Below are 18,408 nucleotides of genomic sequence, written 5' to 3'. Positions count from 1 at the left end.
GGAGATCGCATTATTAAAAAAAAAAAAGTTTCCATCATCTTCTCTCTGACAGTCATAGCTCAGGTTTCAATCTATGACTGCAATATTAGAGAAAGTTCTATGCATGTTCTTTATCTCTGATACCTAGCCACTCTCCTGTCTTCACTGAAATCCTTCTGAGATTTAGATTCCAATCTAGAAATCGGGGCTAATACAAGGTTCCACTGTGAGATGTAACTTGCTGTAATCTTCACTGGTTCTACTTGCTGCTATTATGTCTTGACAGTTCTTGAGATTTCTATAGTACAGAGCATATGGACAGCAATATGAGTGCAGAAATGAAGATATTTTCCCCAGGTTACTTGGATTGAGGTTTTAAAATCATTCTTGCAGTTTAACATCAGATATTGGCAACCAATTGTGGTAATAGCCACCATTAGGCGCACTTGTGGATATAGTGGATATAGTTAGAAACATCAGGCAAGTAGTAAAAGATACATATACTTGCTTACATGCACACAAAAGCTTCCAGACTAAGTGGCCCACTATCTGATACAGGTCTGTAACACAGAAAAATGCTGGGGATATATACGTTGTATAGTGTCAGTATTTCAATGCAATGTTAGCACTTAAATTGTTTAGCACTTTGTCATTGTTATTTTTAGCCCATAACACGTGGAGCTGGTGTGAAGTACACTGGTCTGATGATACCAGAAATCTTCTGCAGCATACTTTTGGAAGCAGGTTTGGAATACATTATCAACATATTTGTCTTCTTGAAGTATTTCAATGGCCCTTAATAATGACAGTCTGAAAATATATTTAGTGTACTTATCTTCACACATTGTTCTGCAATAGTGAATGTAGGTAAGAATCCAGAAAACAGTTATCAACCGGAAAGATCTGGATACAGCAATATTTTTGTCATTCAGCTGTATTTTTGATGTACTTACGCTGGAGCAATAGTTAGAAGTTAAAATAGAAAACATTTTTTCCTGGTAGGAATAAATTAGAAATAGTTTGAACTATATTTAATAAAGAAAATTAGGTATACCTGTGCATAAACAAATTCAAGTACTGATGTGCAAGCTTCCATATTGATATTGACTTTAACTACATGACTAGATGATATTTTTCTCATAGGAGCTCCGTGTCTCTCAGCATACAAAATCAAAAAGCAACCTAAATTTCGTACTTGCATATTTATCAGTAATATGTTCTCTTTTTTGTTACTATTTTGTTACCATAAGAATGTCAGCTGCTTCAAAGCTGCCTAGAGTATGTACATTTTCAGCTATTATTGTATCGGCATATCCCTTGCACAGAACATTGCATCTGTAAATGGTTAAAAATTTACTAAGTTGTAAGAAACTGAGAACAGCATTTTACAATGGCAGATATTGAAGATCCTTAGTAATAGGTGGTATCAGTGCTGTCTCTGATTATAGAATGGCTTGGATTGGAGGGGACTTCAAAGATCATCTATACAAGTCAGCATAGAAATTCAAAGTTTTACTACAAATAAGCATACTTATATTCTTTGATAACACCAATTATCAAATGTATTCTGCTTTGAACAGACATTTTTCACATTTATTTTGAATCTTGGATTCCTCGCTTGCTTTAAAGCATCTTTAAAGTAGCAGAATAATTGCTTGGAATCTTTTAATAATCCAATCTGTTAATATCTTGACATTTTATAATATTAAATGACTTTTGTTTCAAAGCACGCTGTCACACACATGAACTTTGCCTTTTTAGCTAGCTCAGTTACTACTTTTACTTTATTACTTTAATTAAATGAAAATTAAATTTCCATCACACTAAAAATCTGTCCTAAAAGTATGACATCAAAGTCCAAGTGCTTACATTTGCCAGTGAAGCTGGCTTGGTGTACCAAATTCTTATTCTCATATGAGATAGAGTCCTGACTGGTGAAATGAAAAGTTCTGATTGATTTCTGTAGGAATCAGTTTTTACCATGGTTATCCCTCATAGATCTTGTTAAAGTGAAAGTCTGTGGTCAACCCATGAATTTAGAATACTGTATCAGTACTTCAGAATCTGAATTGGTAGGAGGAAGGAAGTAGCCCTCCTGTTACTGGAAATTTTACCATTTTGTTTAACTATGTGGTTTGCTCCAAAAGTCATGTCTCCTATTTATTTTCATGGAAACAAAATCAAAGAACATAATAATACTGTTTGATAAAGCCAATTCTCATCTACAAAACACTATTTTCCAACATAGTTACCACTATTAGTTATGCATTATTGACAGTGAAAAACAGGAGCCTGCATGCCACACTTGTAAAAACCTGCACCAGTAGAGGTGACTCACTATCACTGTCGCCACTGCTGAAACACCACCCACCACCTCACTGTGCTTACATCCACTGTTTGGTCTCCATAAATATACAGTAAGCGTCAATAAATGTCAGCAGGTGCAATTTTTTCCATGTGGAGGAACTCAGTGACACACCTTTGCTTCATATGCACTTCCATGTCAGACACCATTTTGTCTGACTGCCTCTCTGCTTTTGTTGTCACATGACAACAAAATGGAACAAAATGTTGGTGGTAAGGTTCAGTCTCTACTGCCATACTATGAGCATCCGCCTCTGACATCATGGGCCAACATTCCTATGGCAGGAATTTTCTTTCAGGTTCTTTTAATCATTTATATTTAAAAACTAGTTCAGAGCTCGCCAAAACCCTCTCTGACTTAAAGTTTATACGAAAGATTTCCGCAGCCAAGAATCAGAAGATCATAGCACATATATTGGAGTGTCTTGGCAAGAGTAAGCTTTGGAGATATTATACAAGGAACTGGAAGCAGTACATCCCCAGTAGTCCTTGCCTGTTCCTACTGTAGGAAGGACTGAGCTGAGTCTCAGGTGATCCAGTGTTACCAGCATCTGTGGCTTGTTCTCTAGGTTGAAAAGAAGAACAATTCTCCTGAGATATCCAATGAATTTCAAGTAGGAACTCATAATGTATGTCTTGAAGACTGCAGTATATGCTATCAACTGCTAGTGGCAGATAATTATAATGCTACTTGTTTATCTGAACGCAGTTCTTCTGTTGGAGGAAAAGAAAGAAGCTGCAGTGAGGTGGGTGTCAGTCTCTTTTCTCAGGTGACAAGGGATAGGATGCGGAGAAATAGCCTTGACTTATTCCAGGGGAGGTTTAGTTTGGATATTGGTAAGAATTTCTTTATGGAAAGGATGGTAGGCATTGGAACAGGGAGGTGAAGGAGTCCCCATTCCTGGAGGCAATTAAGAGACATGTGGATATGGCACTTAAGGGCATAATTTATTGTAGTTTACTTGTAGTGTTTGATAAATGGTTGATCTTAATGATCTTAAAGGTCTTTTCCAACCCAAATGATTCTGTAATTTTGATATGTAGATAAAAACATCAAATATAAGATATTTAATGCATTTCTGGAAGGTATACGAATATTATGATAAGAATAATACAGGAATCTGCAGAATAGGACAGAACAATTTCTAATATTTAATACAATTTAGTTTTAAATGTCATACCATGTTGGTTTTCTAAAGGTTGAGTAGTACACACTTCAGTGTGTACATGAAGTCCACGTTTGAATGGAAATGTGATGCAGGAGTTCTGGCTCCCACTCCTGCCTCTGCTGCTGACAACTTTCATTCCAGCATATCCGCTTAGTCCCCTGTGGAGCAAAGTTCATCCGTGCTCTACTCACATGCAGACTCTCTTGTGCTCTTGAGGCTAGGCTGGAGCTGCACTGTGAGACATCTTAGTTTAAGGCCAGTAACAGAGCTAATTTGTGGTTATTTTTTGGACCAACACCCAATACATCTAGTCAGCATGTGGTGTGAAGCTCATGTTTTCAAATTATCTTGCAGATACGTGCTAAATTTTGCCAGCTACTTTCATGCATTAATTCATCAGTTTATTCAGTCCTGAACTAGAATATAACCTATCTCTTTTTCAGAGGTCTTGTGAGGATGTGTTTAGGTTCAATGCCTTATTAAATCAATCCAGTCAATGGTGGATTGTTGCCAAAATTTTCAGTGGGTGCAGAAGGCTCTGCAGCCCCTACATTCATGCAACTCCCAATAACAGAAGTATCAGGTCAAAGTTTGTTGTAGAGATCTAGGAAGATAGTTGTAGGTAATTGTTATAGTCCCCCTGAGTCATCACATAGTTTCACTCTTAATTTTATTTCACTAGCTGCCTCCTAAATTGAGTCATTTTCCCACTTGTAATATTCAAAGGTGTACAAATAGTGTATGCAAGAGCACCTGTGACCTATTCATTGCCCAGCAGTGATAGACTTGGTAATAATGTGCTTGCTATTCTGTCTGTGCTGCACTTTGGTAAAATCTAAGGTTTAATTGAAATACACCCTGACCTTGGTTTTGATCATGGGGCATAGAATAGACATAATTGCTATGAATCTACTGAGAGATATTATGGCAAAATGTCATATTGCTAATTTTGGCTGCTCATACCCTTTTGGGGGAAAAAACAAACAAACAAACAAAAAAAAACAGTGAACCAGTGAACCTAAGCTCTCAGAAAAAAAATGTGTGGCAGATTCATAAAAGTCCTAAAACAAGTAATTTTCCAAAAAATTAGCTTCTTACAATTCTCTGTGCCTATTTTTTTTTCTCTCAAAATGCTATCACAGTATGATAATTGCATTGCCCCAACAGTTTCGTAGTCCTTCATAATTAAATAAACAGCTTGTAAATTGCAGACCACAGAATGCCTGTGTTCTACTCTTACCTTAAGGGGTTTCCATAGTTACCAAGGACAAGAAATTTGACCATCAGTTGCCAGACTCGAGGCTATTCACAGCCATAACTTTTTATTTTCTGTCTCTTTTTCACTTTGTCTCTATGTTTATTAACAAAATGAGGGAGTAATTTGGACTCAGTTAGCCACTACAAATGTAGTGATGTAAAATGGACTCTGGTGCTTTAGTGTGCTAGCTGGATGTGTTTCTCCCAGGTCTTTTGGAATAATGCATACTAGCAATACAGTCAAGGTTATGAAATACTTATCCAGCACTTCTCCAGCTCAGTGTCAAATAATTCATGTCTTAAAATAGGAAAGCATCTTTCTTAACACTGTTACAGCGTAGATGTATTTAGGCAGATGTGCCTTCTAATTGATACCAAAAAAAAAAGCATTAATGCAGACTTTGCATTGCTACTTTACAATAATTTGCTTTTATCATTCAGTTTGCTCCGTTTTGCGTATTACAAAATGTATTTGGAAAAACTGTACTTTTTAAAGCACAAACACTATTCCTTATACCAGTGAAGTAGACAGTCCTCTGATCTGCTTATCTCAAAAAAAATCTTATTTTTTTCTAAATTAATTCAATTTTTACCAGAGCATGCCTGCTGCCAATGCATAGAAAGTACTGCTAATCCACAAATATATTATATTTTTATCAAATTAAAATATTTCTATCTCCTAGATTATGTTAGCTCCTGAGGTTAAGAACTCAGTAATGATCAAAGGATGTTTTGTTTTAGAAAAAGAAATATCCACCATTAGCATATTCAGTAAATTAATATATATATATTGTAATTTAGAAAAGAATGTTAAATGCTATTGGTTTTGGCTTTAAAATCTGAACTTGCATTTCATAAGAGTTGGATGAAACTTTCATAAGAACAAATATATAATCTAATATCCATTTCTTCTGTTTGATCTTCCTTGTTCTGGTTGTATATGCATATGGTTGTGTGAGCATCGTTAGACTATGTGGTGTTTTGATCTGATGTTTCCATCATTTCTATCTTATAGTTTGTGAGTACGGAGGCAATTTGGGAAGGAACAAGGGGAAAAGTCTTGGAATCCACCAGTCGCGCTTTTTTTTTGCCTTTGCGTCTATACAGAATACACATTTTAATATCCTGTAGACATAACCTGACAATTTTTACCTGTTTCTTTAAAATCTTGTTGAAAATGATTCTATTTATAGTGTTTAATATTTCCATGTAACAACTAATAATATGCTACCAAACTAAAACTGGTTTGTTTGGAATTAAGTGTTATTGTAGTAGTAGCTTTAAATAGATGTTGTCTTAAATCACTACTAGTCTGTTAGTCTGTTTAAAAAAAAAAAAAAGTAACCACAGTGCTCTAAAATAGTGACCTTAGTGTGACTTAGGAATGAAGAATACAGTGGTTTGGAACACTGCTGTAGGATACCATATAACTTTTTACTAAGGGTTTCTTTTTTATTAACTTGTTTGTGGTTCACAGATGTCTTCTAAAGTCATTTTGCTTTGATAATAAACCAAAAACAGATTGAGAAAGCATCCTTTCAATAATTACATATATATTGCAGTTTAATGGTTGTTCACTGATGAATATCTCTTATAAGAAATACATACCTTCAGGTGAAATCCTGAAAGTACTTGTATGACTTTTGTTTATATCATGGTTGGCATGTAGTGACATGTTACTATAAGTAATTAAGAGAATTACGGTATCCAGGCTCTTGCAAAATGGCTTCTATACAGTGTGGTTCACTCTACATAAATATCTGCCTAGAAGAATACACAAGATGAAAGTAAAGTAATATGTTAAAAGAAACAATGTTTTATGTTTATGACTTAGTGAAAAGGGAAGAGTGAAATACGACTTGAATAATCTGAGAGATTGGTGTTGTGATAGAAAACGTTTTTATCTTCACGTAATTGGTTTGAAGCGAGCCCAAGTCAATACAGAATGCAAGTTCCTAATGTCTACATGGGATTTCAAGAAAATGAATCCAAATTAACTTTGAAAAGAGACTGGCTAAACTGCATTACATTCTTTTATGGACACTGTTAATTGAAATTACAGTGGCCTTGATTCAATTTAGTTTAAATTAAATTCTAAATAAGAGTGTCCACACAAAGATTTAATGCAATATAATTAACCCACTTTAAAAGTTAATTCCAATTAAATTTCTAGAATGTTTCTGGGTGTACTATTACCAAGCTGTAATGTAATGGCTTTTATGAAAGAATTTAAGCTCTTTTATAGTGAAAAGTTCATAGATTGCTTCCATTTACACAAGTGTGAGTAGTCTGAAGAGAATTACTTTTTTTCTTTTTACCTTTAGGGTGACATCCTCACAAAGTATCACAATCAATAAAAAAACCCAACAAATTACTCTTAATAAAAATAGTATGTCCTAAAGAAATATCAATTTCCTGATATTTCCTGTGGTTATCCTATAAAATAGCAAATGTTTTCGATTGTACTGAGGATACAAAGTACAAGTCAGACTTGGGAGTAAAAGAAAATGTATAAATAAAGGGACATGCAAAACTGATTTAGATTAAACTCTCATTTAAATTAAACTCTATAAACCTTAAGAAGGCATACTGGAGGAAACATGAAATCATGTGAAATAAAGCTATTTTCTGTATACCACAATGAAATAAAAGAATGGAAAGGCAGAATGGATCAAACTTATCCTTGATTGAACTCCCCTGCAATGAATGGTGATTCAGGAGGATTGGATGTGTCCAATCACATTTAGGTCTTTCTGTTTAGTCTGCTAGTGATTCATTTAAGTCTTAGAGGGTTTTCAGAAGAGAACCGGAAAGCATTTGTGATACAGCAATATCCACTCTGCATCCTACACTTACATGCTTCAAGGGACTGTAGGAAATCTTGACTATGTCCCAGAATGAAGCAATGAAACATGCAAAGAGGAAAATAATTTGTGTTGCGAGTTTTGATTTATCTGGTCTCACATGTAATCAGTTTGCATTGCAGGGCTGCCTATCTAGCCCTTTTTGGCCTCCACTGTATTTAACTACAAATAAAATAACTAACAAATAGATAAAAGCTGCTGGGCTTTGAAACCTCACAGGCTTTTAGGCACTGTTGCAATGGCTCCCTAAGCTGCTGTTGAGACTTTTAAAGTCCTATAGCACTGGAAAGGGAAATCTCACTTTTTAGAATGGAGGAAGGGTTACACAGCTATATAGTTTCAGCGATAAAAAAATAAGGCTAGGAGGAAAGAATCATGAGATCTACATTAACAAATCCATTTGCTGATTTTGTATAGTTATTATTGTGAAGCTCTATAAATAATATAGCATGGTTTTCTTTGTCAGTGGCAAAAACAAGGAATTTTAAAAAATGTCATTTTACTGTATATGAGCATGCAAAGTGTTTACACTTCAGCACTAGTCCACAGAGGTTCAGTCAGGTGGAAAGGATTTCAGGTCAGAAAAGGCAGGAAGAGGAACAAGAAAGTATGGTGAATGAATTTGAAGCAGTGTGGTTCCATCAGCTCAACCCTTCACAGCCTTATGGGGACACAAATCTGAGGCTGTAGGAGCATTTGCAGAGTAGATGTTGGTGGAGGATTTCTGACCGCAGTGGATCTCCCTGCCCACAGGTCAGTCTGTGATCAGGGATGAGGGCTGGCCCTTGTGTGTTTTACTGTTTTGTTCAGGTAAAACAGATTGTGTGCTTGCCTCCCAGTATCTACACTGCAATTTTCTTGGCCTCCTGTGCTGGCATTGCTGCTTGAAGGGATAAGTCTGAGACCCTGAGAACATTCAGAGTTACTCAAAAGAGAGTCAAAAGAGTCACTTCTGCATAAGGTCATCCTGGGCTTTAGACCTATTTTATTACTCTTCTCCACGCTGTGTTTCATACAGAAACTATTTGCAGTGCTGCAGTGCTGATGTTACTGGAAGAGACTTCCCAGCATAATTAGTTGCTTAACACTCATAGATCCTCTTCATATGTTTGGAAATCTGCCATTTAATTTGCTACTGTAGAGTGGCTTGTTTACTAAAATGTACAGATATCTTTGCAAAGGGTTTTTCTCTCAATAAGCTCTTTAAAAGGGTGTGGTATACAGCATACATAACTGTGCCATATAAAGTGAAGAAAAGGTGAGTTTTCTGAAAATATCTGCACATTTACTTACTAAGTTGTAAAAAGTGTCCTCATCCAGAACTTTTCTGGCATAAACTTGAGGGAGTATTGTGAAGATTTAATTGTACTATAATCATTTAATCACCTGATATCTGATACTTTCTTACCATATTTTCAATGCAGTGATATATAGTCTCACATCTCATTCTTTTTTCAGTGGAGATGTACAGCACCAATTGAAGTGTATTAGATTATGCAGTATCATAAACCATTTATTAAGTTAAAGCCATGGCCTTTGCATCATGTTGCCCTGCTGTTGAGATTGTTACTCCAAGGACTACAGATTAGATAGAAAGCTGAGTTGCCAGAAGCACCAGCCAGTGATCCAGCCAGAGATCTCATAAATTTGGGAAAATATCTTTGCCACCTGCATACCATACCAGATAGATCTTTCGGAAAGGTGTAGGAGTTCTTTTTTTGGAATCACAGTCCACTGTTAAAGGAAAATCCTACAGTGATTGCAGTGAGTATAGTCACTTTATACTAGTAAAATAACAAAAAGTGATGAAAGTTTAATATCAAGCCAAAGACCTAATTATAAAAAATGGGGGGAAAAAAGAGGGAATAAAAAAAGGAATGAAAAACGAGACACCGATTTCATTGCAAGGCCTGGGAGGAAGGCATCTTGACATCTCTGCATACACATGCTCAACAAAGTTAACTTTCAGTAGCATAACAGCTGTATCCTTCAAGCTGCCTCTAAGAAGTCTGCAGAGATAGATTAGCTTTGTCATTCTTTACTCCATCTTCTGCATTGGAGCTTAAGAGAACAATGCTTTTTGCTTAGAGGAAAATGTGTACTGCATCAGGACTAAGTATCAGTTAAGTAGAAGAGAAGTAGAAGAATATGCATATCAGGGGTCCATTTGAGTGAAGATTTTCTGAGTTCTGTGGAAATAGAGGAAAAAAACAAACAAACAAAAAAAAACAACTAAAGCTATATATTTGTATGTATTTGTCTCTATGTGACCATAAAGAAAAAATATATTACTATATAAACAGGCTTTAAGAATTCTGATTGTGTCTGGGCAATAGTCATAACAGTAAGAGTATTCTCAGCCTTTTAAACAAATTTTAAATATATACAGCAGAGGGCACTAGTGTTATTGGATTGACCATTGAGTTGATATTTTAGTACTAGACAGATGAAAACAAATTGCTCAGAAGACAAAGGGTTGTCAACATAGACTAAAGAAGCTGGTTGATGGTCTGTGTTCCATGTGTGGATTTATAAAGCTAAATCTTTGTCCCTCTAGCATAATAGACAGATACTGAATAACAAAGTATTCTAGTACTGAATTCCAGGTGAGTCTTTATGTAAAGCTTATTAACATACTTCCATAATGTTCTTTCAGACTTTAAATTAATTTTCCACTGTGTTTATGCACTGGCTACTTTTTTTTTTCCAGGGTGTTTCCACACTCTTTAAACTTAAAGTGACTGAGACAATACTTCCTGAATACTTAAGCTCTTAGTGATGGAAAGATGCAAGTATAAAAGAAAGTGCTGTTTTTTTAATATGTTTCTTCTAACAGAGGAATCTCACCACAGTATATTAGCCTCATGCAAAACTTGCAGGTTGGAAGTGAGGATTTTCAGGAGGTTGCCTGGCATAGCTTCTGCTGGCCAAGGTGACTTTTTAATATGATCAGATCCTCTGTACTTCAGTATTGTATTCAAATAAAATGTTTTTATTATTATTGTTGTTTTTTTTTTTTTAACCCATGGAGCATGTGTGCAGTGATGGAAAAAGAAGAATTTCTGAATAAAGGAGTGAATTAAGAGAATGATGGGAGATGGTGAATCAAGAAGTTGGAACAGGAAAGAAGTGCTTTGCAGGTCTTGCAGCATGGGGTGAAATGATTGGCTTTATGGAGGCTAGCAAAGCAGCTGAGCATAGTTTATGCATGTGCTGGTTGATGTTGAAGACATCTGCTCTCTCAAGTTTGTTACGCTTTTATGTTTGTATGACCTTAGTAGTGTTTGCTACACTTTCTTGTTTTACTCATCCAGTAGTTCCTCTAATCCTTCAGGATATCCCATGTAATGGAATGAGAGTACAAAGTAGCAAAAAGAAAGGTAGAGAAGTCCTATGCTCTGTTGCAAAGCTGGCCATTAACAGCAAATGGTATAAGACAGAACATAAAACAAAGCTGTAGCTCTATAATCCACATGTGCTTACCTGGGCCACACTAGCTATATAAGGACAACAGTCAGCTCTGAAGCTTGATAGAGCAGGCTGAGTTCTTGTCTCAGTTACAGTGAAGACAATAACATTGTCCCAATGTAGTAGAAGAATAATTAATTTGGCGTGGTTCTGCGTCTGTTTTATTACTCATTAGTGGAGTCACTAAGGGATCAGGTTTAGAAGGGTAGAAAAAATGAGGCAGGAAAAATGATAAACCTGCACAATAAAACAAAACTAGGGACAAAAAATACAGGTAAAATAATAGGAGCTATCACAGATGATGATTAATAAATATTCAGCATCAAAATTCATGGATTATAGATCTTAACTAAGGAGCCTGAAATCAATATTAGATTCATTGATGTCTGACCACAACAGGTAGATTCCTCTTCATGGAATCCTTTTCATCCCCCTTTTTACAGATAGTTTTACTACTGTGGATTTTTTATTTAAGAAAACTTGTCTCTTAGTATGCTTTGGTGATTAGTTTAGGATGTTTATCCCTATATTTAACAAGCAAAAGCTTGGGATAGGGATAAAGACACAAGACCATCTTCTGAGTGATAAGCCTACATAAAAACGAAGGTGTTAAAGCAGCCACCCCTCACCAGAGTCTAGTATGTCACCCTAAACCATAAAGCCAATGGTCAAGAGGACTATTATTGGCAAAAGGAAGGAAAGGAGAGGCTGGAGCACTATAACATCTAACACTACAGCCATGGTGTTCTCCAGAATCATATGACAGAAGTTAAGCCACAGAGGGGGAAGTTCAGTGACTTGCTCAAGGTTGCAGAACACATTAGTTTCATGAATCTTTCATACAAGATTGATGTTTTATAAATAACACTTACAGAGCAAATCAAACAAACAGCCCAGATCTTCCAATTTCCATTCACAGGTATCTGTCATTGGCTTTTTTTCTGCAGTAAATTATTAAATGTGAGATGAGAACTCTTGCCAGCTCTGAACCATTATAACAAGTTCAAAAAAATGCCAAAATGAATTCTCAAAACATACACTGTCTGAATATATAATTAGAGAGAGTCTTTCATTAAATGAATTGCTGTGAGATGCAAGTTAGTACATATTCTTTACAGAAAGATAGCTTCTTCAAACAAAATGAAACAATTCAGAGCCTGGAGTGGAAAACCTTTGCCTTTTAGTATTTTATTTTACTGAATACATGTATTATGTATCTGAGTGCTCTAGGTTAGAAATATGCTCTAAACTTGCTGTAATTTATAAGACTTCACTTTTGGCTGATTTATAGGAAATTTCATTAATCTCTACAGCAGAGGGACCTTGTAGAAAGAAGCAGATTGAAAGTGAACTGAAGGATAGGGGCTTGAAGAATTACCACAAATGAATCAGTACTGAAAGACTTAGAATGGTAATGATCATTTTTAGTGTAAAAATCTTTTTCCTCCTTACAGTAAGATCTGTAGGGTTTTTTCTTTTAGAATACTAATGAAATTGTCAACCCTGCAGCTACACAGATATTTTTCAGCATTTAACTGGCTATTCTTATTTCTGTGTTGGGCACACATATACTAATGAGTTTCTCTGCTGCTGGTGCCAAACAAAAGACTTGAAGAGGAAATATCGTGAATTTGAATGATGCTGTTTAATGATAGGGAAGAACTGGTGATCAGTGTGTTTCTTTTGTATTTTGTGATTAAAATCTAAAATAGGGAAGATATTGCCCTAACATTTCCATGATCTACTACATCTAGTATTAAAAGTTTTATTTTTATTCAGACTCTAATGTAGGAACTCCATTTATAATGACAAACAGTTTCACCCATTAAAAAAGACAGGAATTGTCACTCCCTCTTCATATTATCAGTTGTCTGCATTTATTTATAATGTGTCAAGAAAGTTGAAACCTTAAACATTCATGATTATTATCTTACTTTTTCTGGGGGGAGGAGGGAGGTGCTAGCTACTTCTTTCAACTCTCTTTTTGATTTAGAATATTTCTCTTAAGTATGGAGTGCTGTTGAAATTGTTATCTGCCTCTGCCATCATACCACATGCATTATATTTTAGAATGAGCAGGAAAAGTCTGGACATTTCTTATCTCATTGTGAATTACAGCTAGCGTAACTGTACAGGAACTGACATATTAGACTTTGCATAGCTATTTGTGCTACAATTTGATTAAATTGGGAGGGTTGTGTGAAAGGAATTGAGAAGTCTTTATTTGGAGAGCACATTTAAATATTTGGGATTAATTTAATGTCCTTCTTCTCCCTTCTTTCTTTCAGACTATTCAAACTCCAGAAGGACCAACACTAGATAAATTATGAATGTTGAACAAGATGACCTTACATCCACAGCAGATAATGATAGGTCCTAGGTTTAACAGGGCCCTATTTGACCCCCTGCTTGTGGTGCTGCTGGCTCTTCAGCTTCTTGTGGTAGCTGGTCTAGTGAGGGCTCAAACTTGCCCTTCAGTCTGCTCCTGCAGCAACCAGTTCAGTAAAGTGATTTGTGTACGGAAAAATCTGAGAGACGTGCCAGACGGCATCTCCACCAACACCCGGTTACTCAACCTCCATGAGAACCAGATCCAAATCATTAAAGTGAACAGCTTCAAGCATCTGAGGCACTTAGAAATACTGCAGCTCAGCAGAAATCACATCAGAACAATTGAAATAGGGGCCTTCAATGGTCTGGCCAATCTTAATACTTTGGAACTCTTTGACAATCGTCTAACCACTATCCCAAATGGGGCTTTTGTATACTTGTCAAAACTGAAGGAACTTTGGTTGAGAAACAACCCCATTGAGAGCATACCTTCTTATGCTTTTAACAGAATCCCTTCTCTCCGGAGATTGGATTTGGGAGAATTGAAAAGGCTTTCATACATCTCAGAAGGTGCCTTTGAAGGTCTGTCCAACTTAAGATATTTGAACCTTGCCATGTGCAATCTGCGAGAGATTCCTAACCTCACCCCACTTGTAAAACTGGATGAGTTAGACCTTTCCGGGAATCACTTGACTGCCATCCGGCCAGGTTCCTTCCAAGGGTTAATGCATCTTCAGAAATTGTGGATGATACAGTCCCAGATTCAAGTGATAGAAAGGAATGCTTTTGATAACCTTCAATCACTTGTGGAGATCAATCTGGCACACAACAATCTAACACTACTGCCTCATGACCTGTTCACACCACTTCGTCTAGAAAGGATCCACTTGCATCACAATCCTTGGAACTGCAACTGTGATATCCTTTGGCTCAGCTGGTGGATTAAAGACAAGGCACCTTCTAATACTGCATGCTGTGCCCGTTGCCACACACCTCCCAGTTTGAAAGGAAGGTACATTGGTGAGCTGGACCTGAACTACTTCACGTGCTATGCTCCGGTCATAGTGGAGCCACCAGCAGACCTGAACGTCACGGAAGGCATGGCTGCAGAGATGAAATGCCGGGCATCAACCTCCTTGACCTCTGTATCTTGGATTACTCCAAATGGATCTGTTATGACACACGGGGCATACAGAGTTCGGATTGCTGTGCTCAGTGATGGCACATTAAATTTTACAAAGGTAACTGTGCAAGACACGGGTTTGTATACATGCATGGTGAGTAACTCTGTTGGGAATACTACAGCTTCTGCCACACTGAATGTGACTGCCCTGGATAACCCCGGCTATACATATTTTTCAACTGTCACAGTAGAGACTGTGGAACCTTCTCAGGATGAGGCACAGACAACAGAGCAGGTTGGGCCCACACCAGTTACCAACTGGGAGACCACTAACATGACAACCTCACTCACTCCACAGAGCACAAGGTCAACAGAAAAAACGTTCACCATTCCTGTGACGGACGCAAACAATGGGATCCCAGGAATAGATGAGGTTATGAAGACTACTAAAATCATAATTGGTTGTTTTGTGGCTATCACTCTCATGGCTGCTGTGATGCTGGTAATTTTCTACAAAATGAGGAAACAGCATCACCGGCAAAACCATCATGCTCCAACACGGACTGTAGAAATCATAAACGTGGATGATGAGCTTACAGGTGACACACCCTTAGAGAGTCACTTGCCCATGCCAGCAATTGAGCATGAGCACCTAAATCACTATAACTCTTATAAGTCTCCTTTCAACCACACAACAACAGTTAACACAATAAATTCAATACACAGTTCAGTGCATGAACCGTTATTGATCCGAATGAACTCAAAAGACAATGTACAAGAGACTCAAATCTAAAACGTTTATGACATTATGGGGTGGGGGTGGGAAAAACAAAATATGGTTTATAAAACAAATGACACAAATGACTGGGCTTAATCTACTGTTTCAAAAAGTGTCTTTACAAAGAAAAAGAAATTTATTTATTAAAAATTCTATTGTGATCTAAAGCAGACAAAATTATGTGTATTCCTCAGAACCTCTTTTTGCTGCACTTATTTACCCTCCTCCTCCCCTTTTTAATTCCCTGCCAACCCTGGTTCCCATTTGCCATATTTTTCATAGGAGATCTTGATTCCCTACACGAACTGGCCTAGGAAATTTTGTAAGAATTCTGTTACACTTTGGGAATTTTTATGGTGAATTCTAGTGGTGAGATTCAGTCTATTTTGTCACTTCTTTTTCTCTTCTTTTGTTTTCTCATGCCCTTTATGAAATTATTCAACAGGGAATGGAATATTAGCGGCAACTTTACAAGTGAGCAAACATACAAGCAAAACTTTTTTTCCTCCATGTAATGATTTGAATATTTGCTCTGTATTTACCAAAAGGAGCATTCTGTAGAAAAAAAAAAAAAGGAAGAAAAAGTAAATAATAAAATAAAATTAATTTACTTGTGAAAACCTATAAAACCCATGATCTTTTAAGAAATTCTAGAATCAGAATTTGTAGTTCAAACACTAAACTAAGATTATAAATAAAATACTGTTGTTTTTTTTTTTCTGTACTTGCATATAGTTCATTTTTAGTGTGGCTTTAAAGATCAAAAGCTTGTTAAAATTCTTACAACATTCTGCTTTGATGGTCCAAAAAGTAATTGCTTTAAAAATAATAATTGAAATATTTTGGATCATTACTGAAGAATAGCATAGTTTTCATTTTAGTGTACATAAGCAGCACACTAGCAAACAACGTTGCTTGAATTTTAATGCAAAATTATGATTATTTTCTTCTAATGGTGTTATCAGTTATCTTTTATATTACAATATGTATTCCACAATATCAGGAAAAGTTATACAAAAAGTTTTGGGTATCACTGAATTTATTAGACAAAGCTGAAAACTATGTTCTTTTTTTGTTTGTTTGTTTGTTTTTTTGCTATCTATATCTGTCAGTCAATAAGAAAATTCATTTTCTTTTCATTGTATCAAAGCTAGTGGTTCCCAGTTTAGTTGTTGTGGTAATTTTAGACATAAATATGAAATATGTTTAGATATCCGTAAGATCTATAGTCAGAGCTGTATCTCTATGTACAAAATTAAATCAAAATTCTTTTGAAGTTCTAACTATGAGGAAATCCAAGAATTTTGATTAAAAACAAACAAAAAAATCAGAAAGAACAAACTTGGCCAAATCAGCAGAGAAAATGACTTGTATGACAGTTAGATTGCCTATAGCATAATCAGCCTATTTTAATTAAAACTCAGACTTGTTTACTAATAGGAAGTGTACATCCTTTTCAATTCTGTTTATATACATTCTCTTGATTTAGCTTACTGTTGTAAGAATGGAGTATACCTTTATGTTGAAAGCTAAAAGGAAGTTTTTGCATAAGAAAAAAGAGATTCAGGACACTGTATTCTTTCAAGTGCAGAAGTTCTTCCAAATTAAACTACTTTATATATTGGCAACTAAGTAGAAGCATTTTAAAACAATTTAGGTTAAGAAAAAGAATCATGAATTAAATACCAATTCTTTTCACTGATTTCTACATTTAGCTACTCATACTTTTGAGATTCAGGATCCTGTTCCAGGTGAATAATGTACTTAATTCCTAACAAAATTTCTTTGGACTGTTCTGGTATGCTACAGCATGCAGGAAAAAGATCCTCCTGATCAGTATACTTCTCTAAAATTAAGGAGGAATATCTGCCAGACAGGTTGAAGGGGTAAATATCTCTCTTTAGATGCACACTTCTCAAGGTTGCAAGTGAATGTTGCAAGAATGCCTGATTTAAAAAGGACACTGAAGATATGTGACAATGAATCACACTCTGCAAGGAGTCTGATAAGTATAATACAGAATGAAACCCAAAGTTCTATAATAATCTCAAAGAAACATTTGGCAAGACATTATCCTTTGATGTACTACATGAAAAATAATATCTACTCTTAGAGAATTTTAATAGAGGACAAAGGTGGACCTGAATGTAAAATGCTGAAGTAGTGATTCCTCTCTTTGTCTACTTCTTCAAAGAGCATTACAGAATTTTATTGCTGATTTCTTTTAAGCATTGTGATAAATTTTGTACAGAAATACAAATACATAGCTATTTGTACTTTGCCCATCCTTATGGTTACCAATATTATGTACATGGCCAATGCTCATCTGACAATTGAAAAAATTGTTTGCAGAAATCCTAAATCTGTAATCAACAGGTTCATGTTAAGAAATGATGGCTACTATTTAACAGCCATTTTCTAAAGCACTTATGATAAATGGTTTTATAAACATGTAGTTTTTACTAACTCCTAAAGGTTATGTTTTGGAGGTTATTGCAAAGCAGGATACAGTGTCAGTGACAGTAATACAGTGAAGTAATGCAAAATAACATCTGTGACTATTTTAAACAATATACACATTCTTATTAAGTATTAATTAGGTTATATTGGCTAAGTGAATAATATTAAAAACAATCAAAAAAAGCAATATATTCCCATTTGCTTATTATAGGGATAAAGAAAAGGTATTTTAGTATGTTTGCTTGGGATAAGATATATATTAAACAGGAACCATACTAGTTATGACTTTCTCAACATCTTCCCTGTCCTTCTTAGAATTATAGAGATTATTTTTGCAGATTATTTAAATACCAGAGTTAAAAAATGTCACAGCTTAAACTTTAAAATGAGTTCTGCAACAATGTGAAAGGTGTGCTGTGCACTCTCTTGTTATGGTTTTTAAATCAAGCTAATGCAGCCTGCTGCTACTCCAAAGACTATGGTGTTAAATATAAAAACTGAGTCTTCTGTATGGCAGAGGACAATTGATAGTAAACTCTAATGAACTATGTCTTGCAGGTAATGTTCTGGATGAACGTTATGCAAACAATGCAAAAGAGTTGTGTGAAAAAAAGT

General features: G+C 35.6%; 1 protein-coding gene across 8 annotated transcripts in view; it reads left to right on the top strand.

Moving 5' to 3' along the window:
• The window catches only part of LRRC4C (leucine rich repeat containing 4C), a 531,845-nt gene extending 515,790 nt beyond the window's left edge, over positions 1 to 16,055 (top strand). For all 8 annotated transcript variants that reach the window (XM_019615507.2, XM_010711270.3, XM_031553516.1 and 5 more), the window contains one exon: positions 13,390 to 16,055. In XM_019615507.2, coding sequence (XP_019471052.1) covers positions 13,432 to 15,348 — 1,917 coding nt within the window. In that variant the 5' untranslated portion in view covers positions 13,390 to 13,431 and the 3' untranslated portion in view covers positions 15,349 to 16,055. The remainder of the gene's footprint in view (positions 1 to 13,389) is intronic.
• Positions 16,056 to 18,408: the final 2,353 nt, after the last annotated feature.

Source organism: Meleagris gallopavo, chromosome 5 (assembly GCF_000146605.3).
Source record: "Meleagris gallopavo isolate NT-WF06-2002-E0010 breed Aviagen turkey brand Nicholas breeding stock chromosome 5, Turkey_5.1, whole genome shotgun sequence".
In the NCBI taxonomy this organism is placed as follows: Eukaryota; Metazoa; Chordata; class Aves; order Galliformes; family Phasianidae; genus Meleagris; species Meleagris gallopavo.
This window is presented reverse-complemented; position numbering and strand designations above follow the sequence as displayed.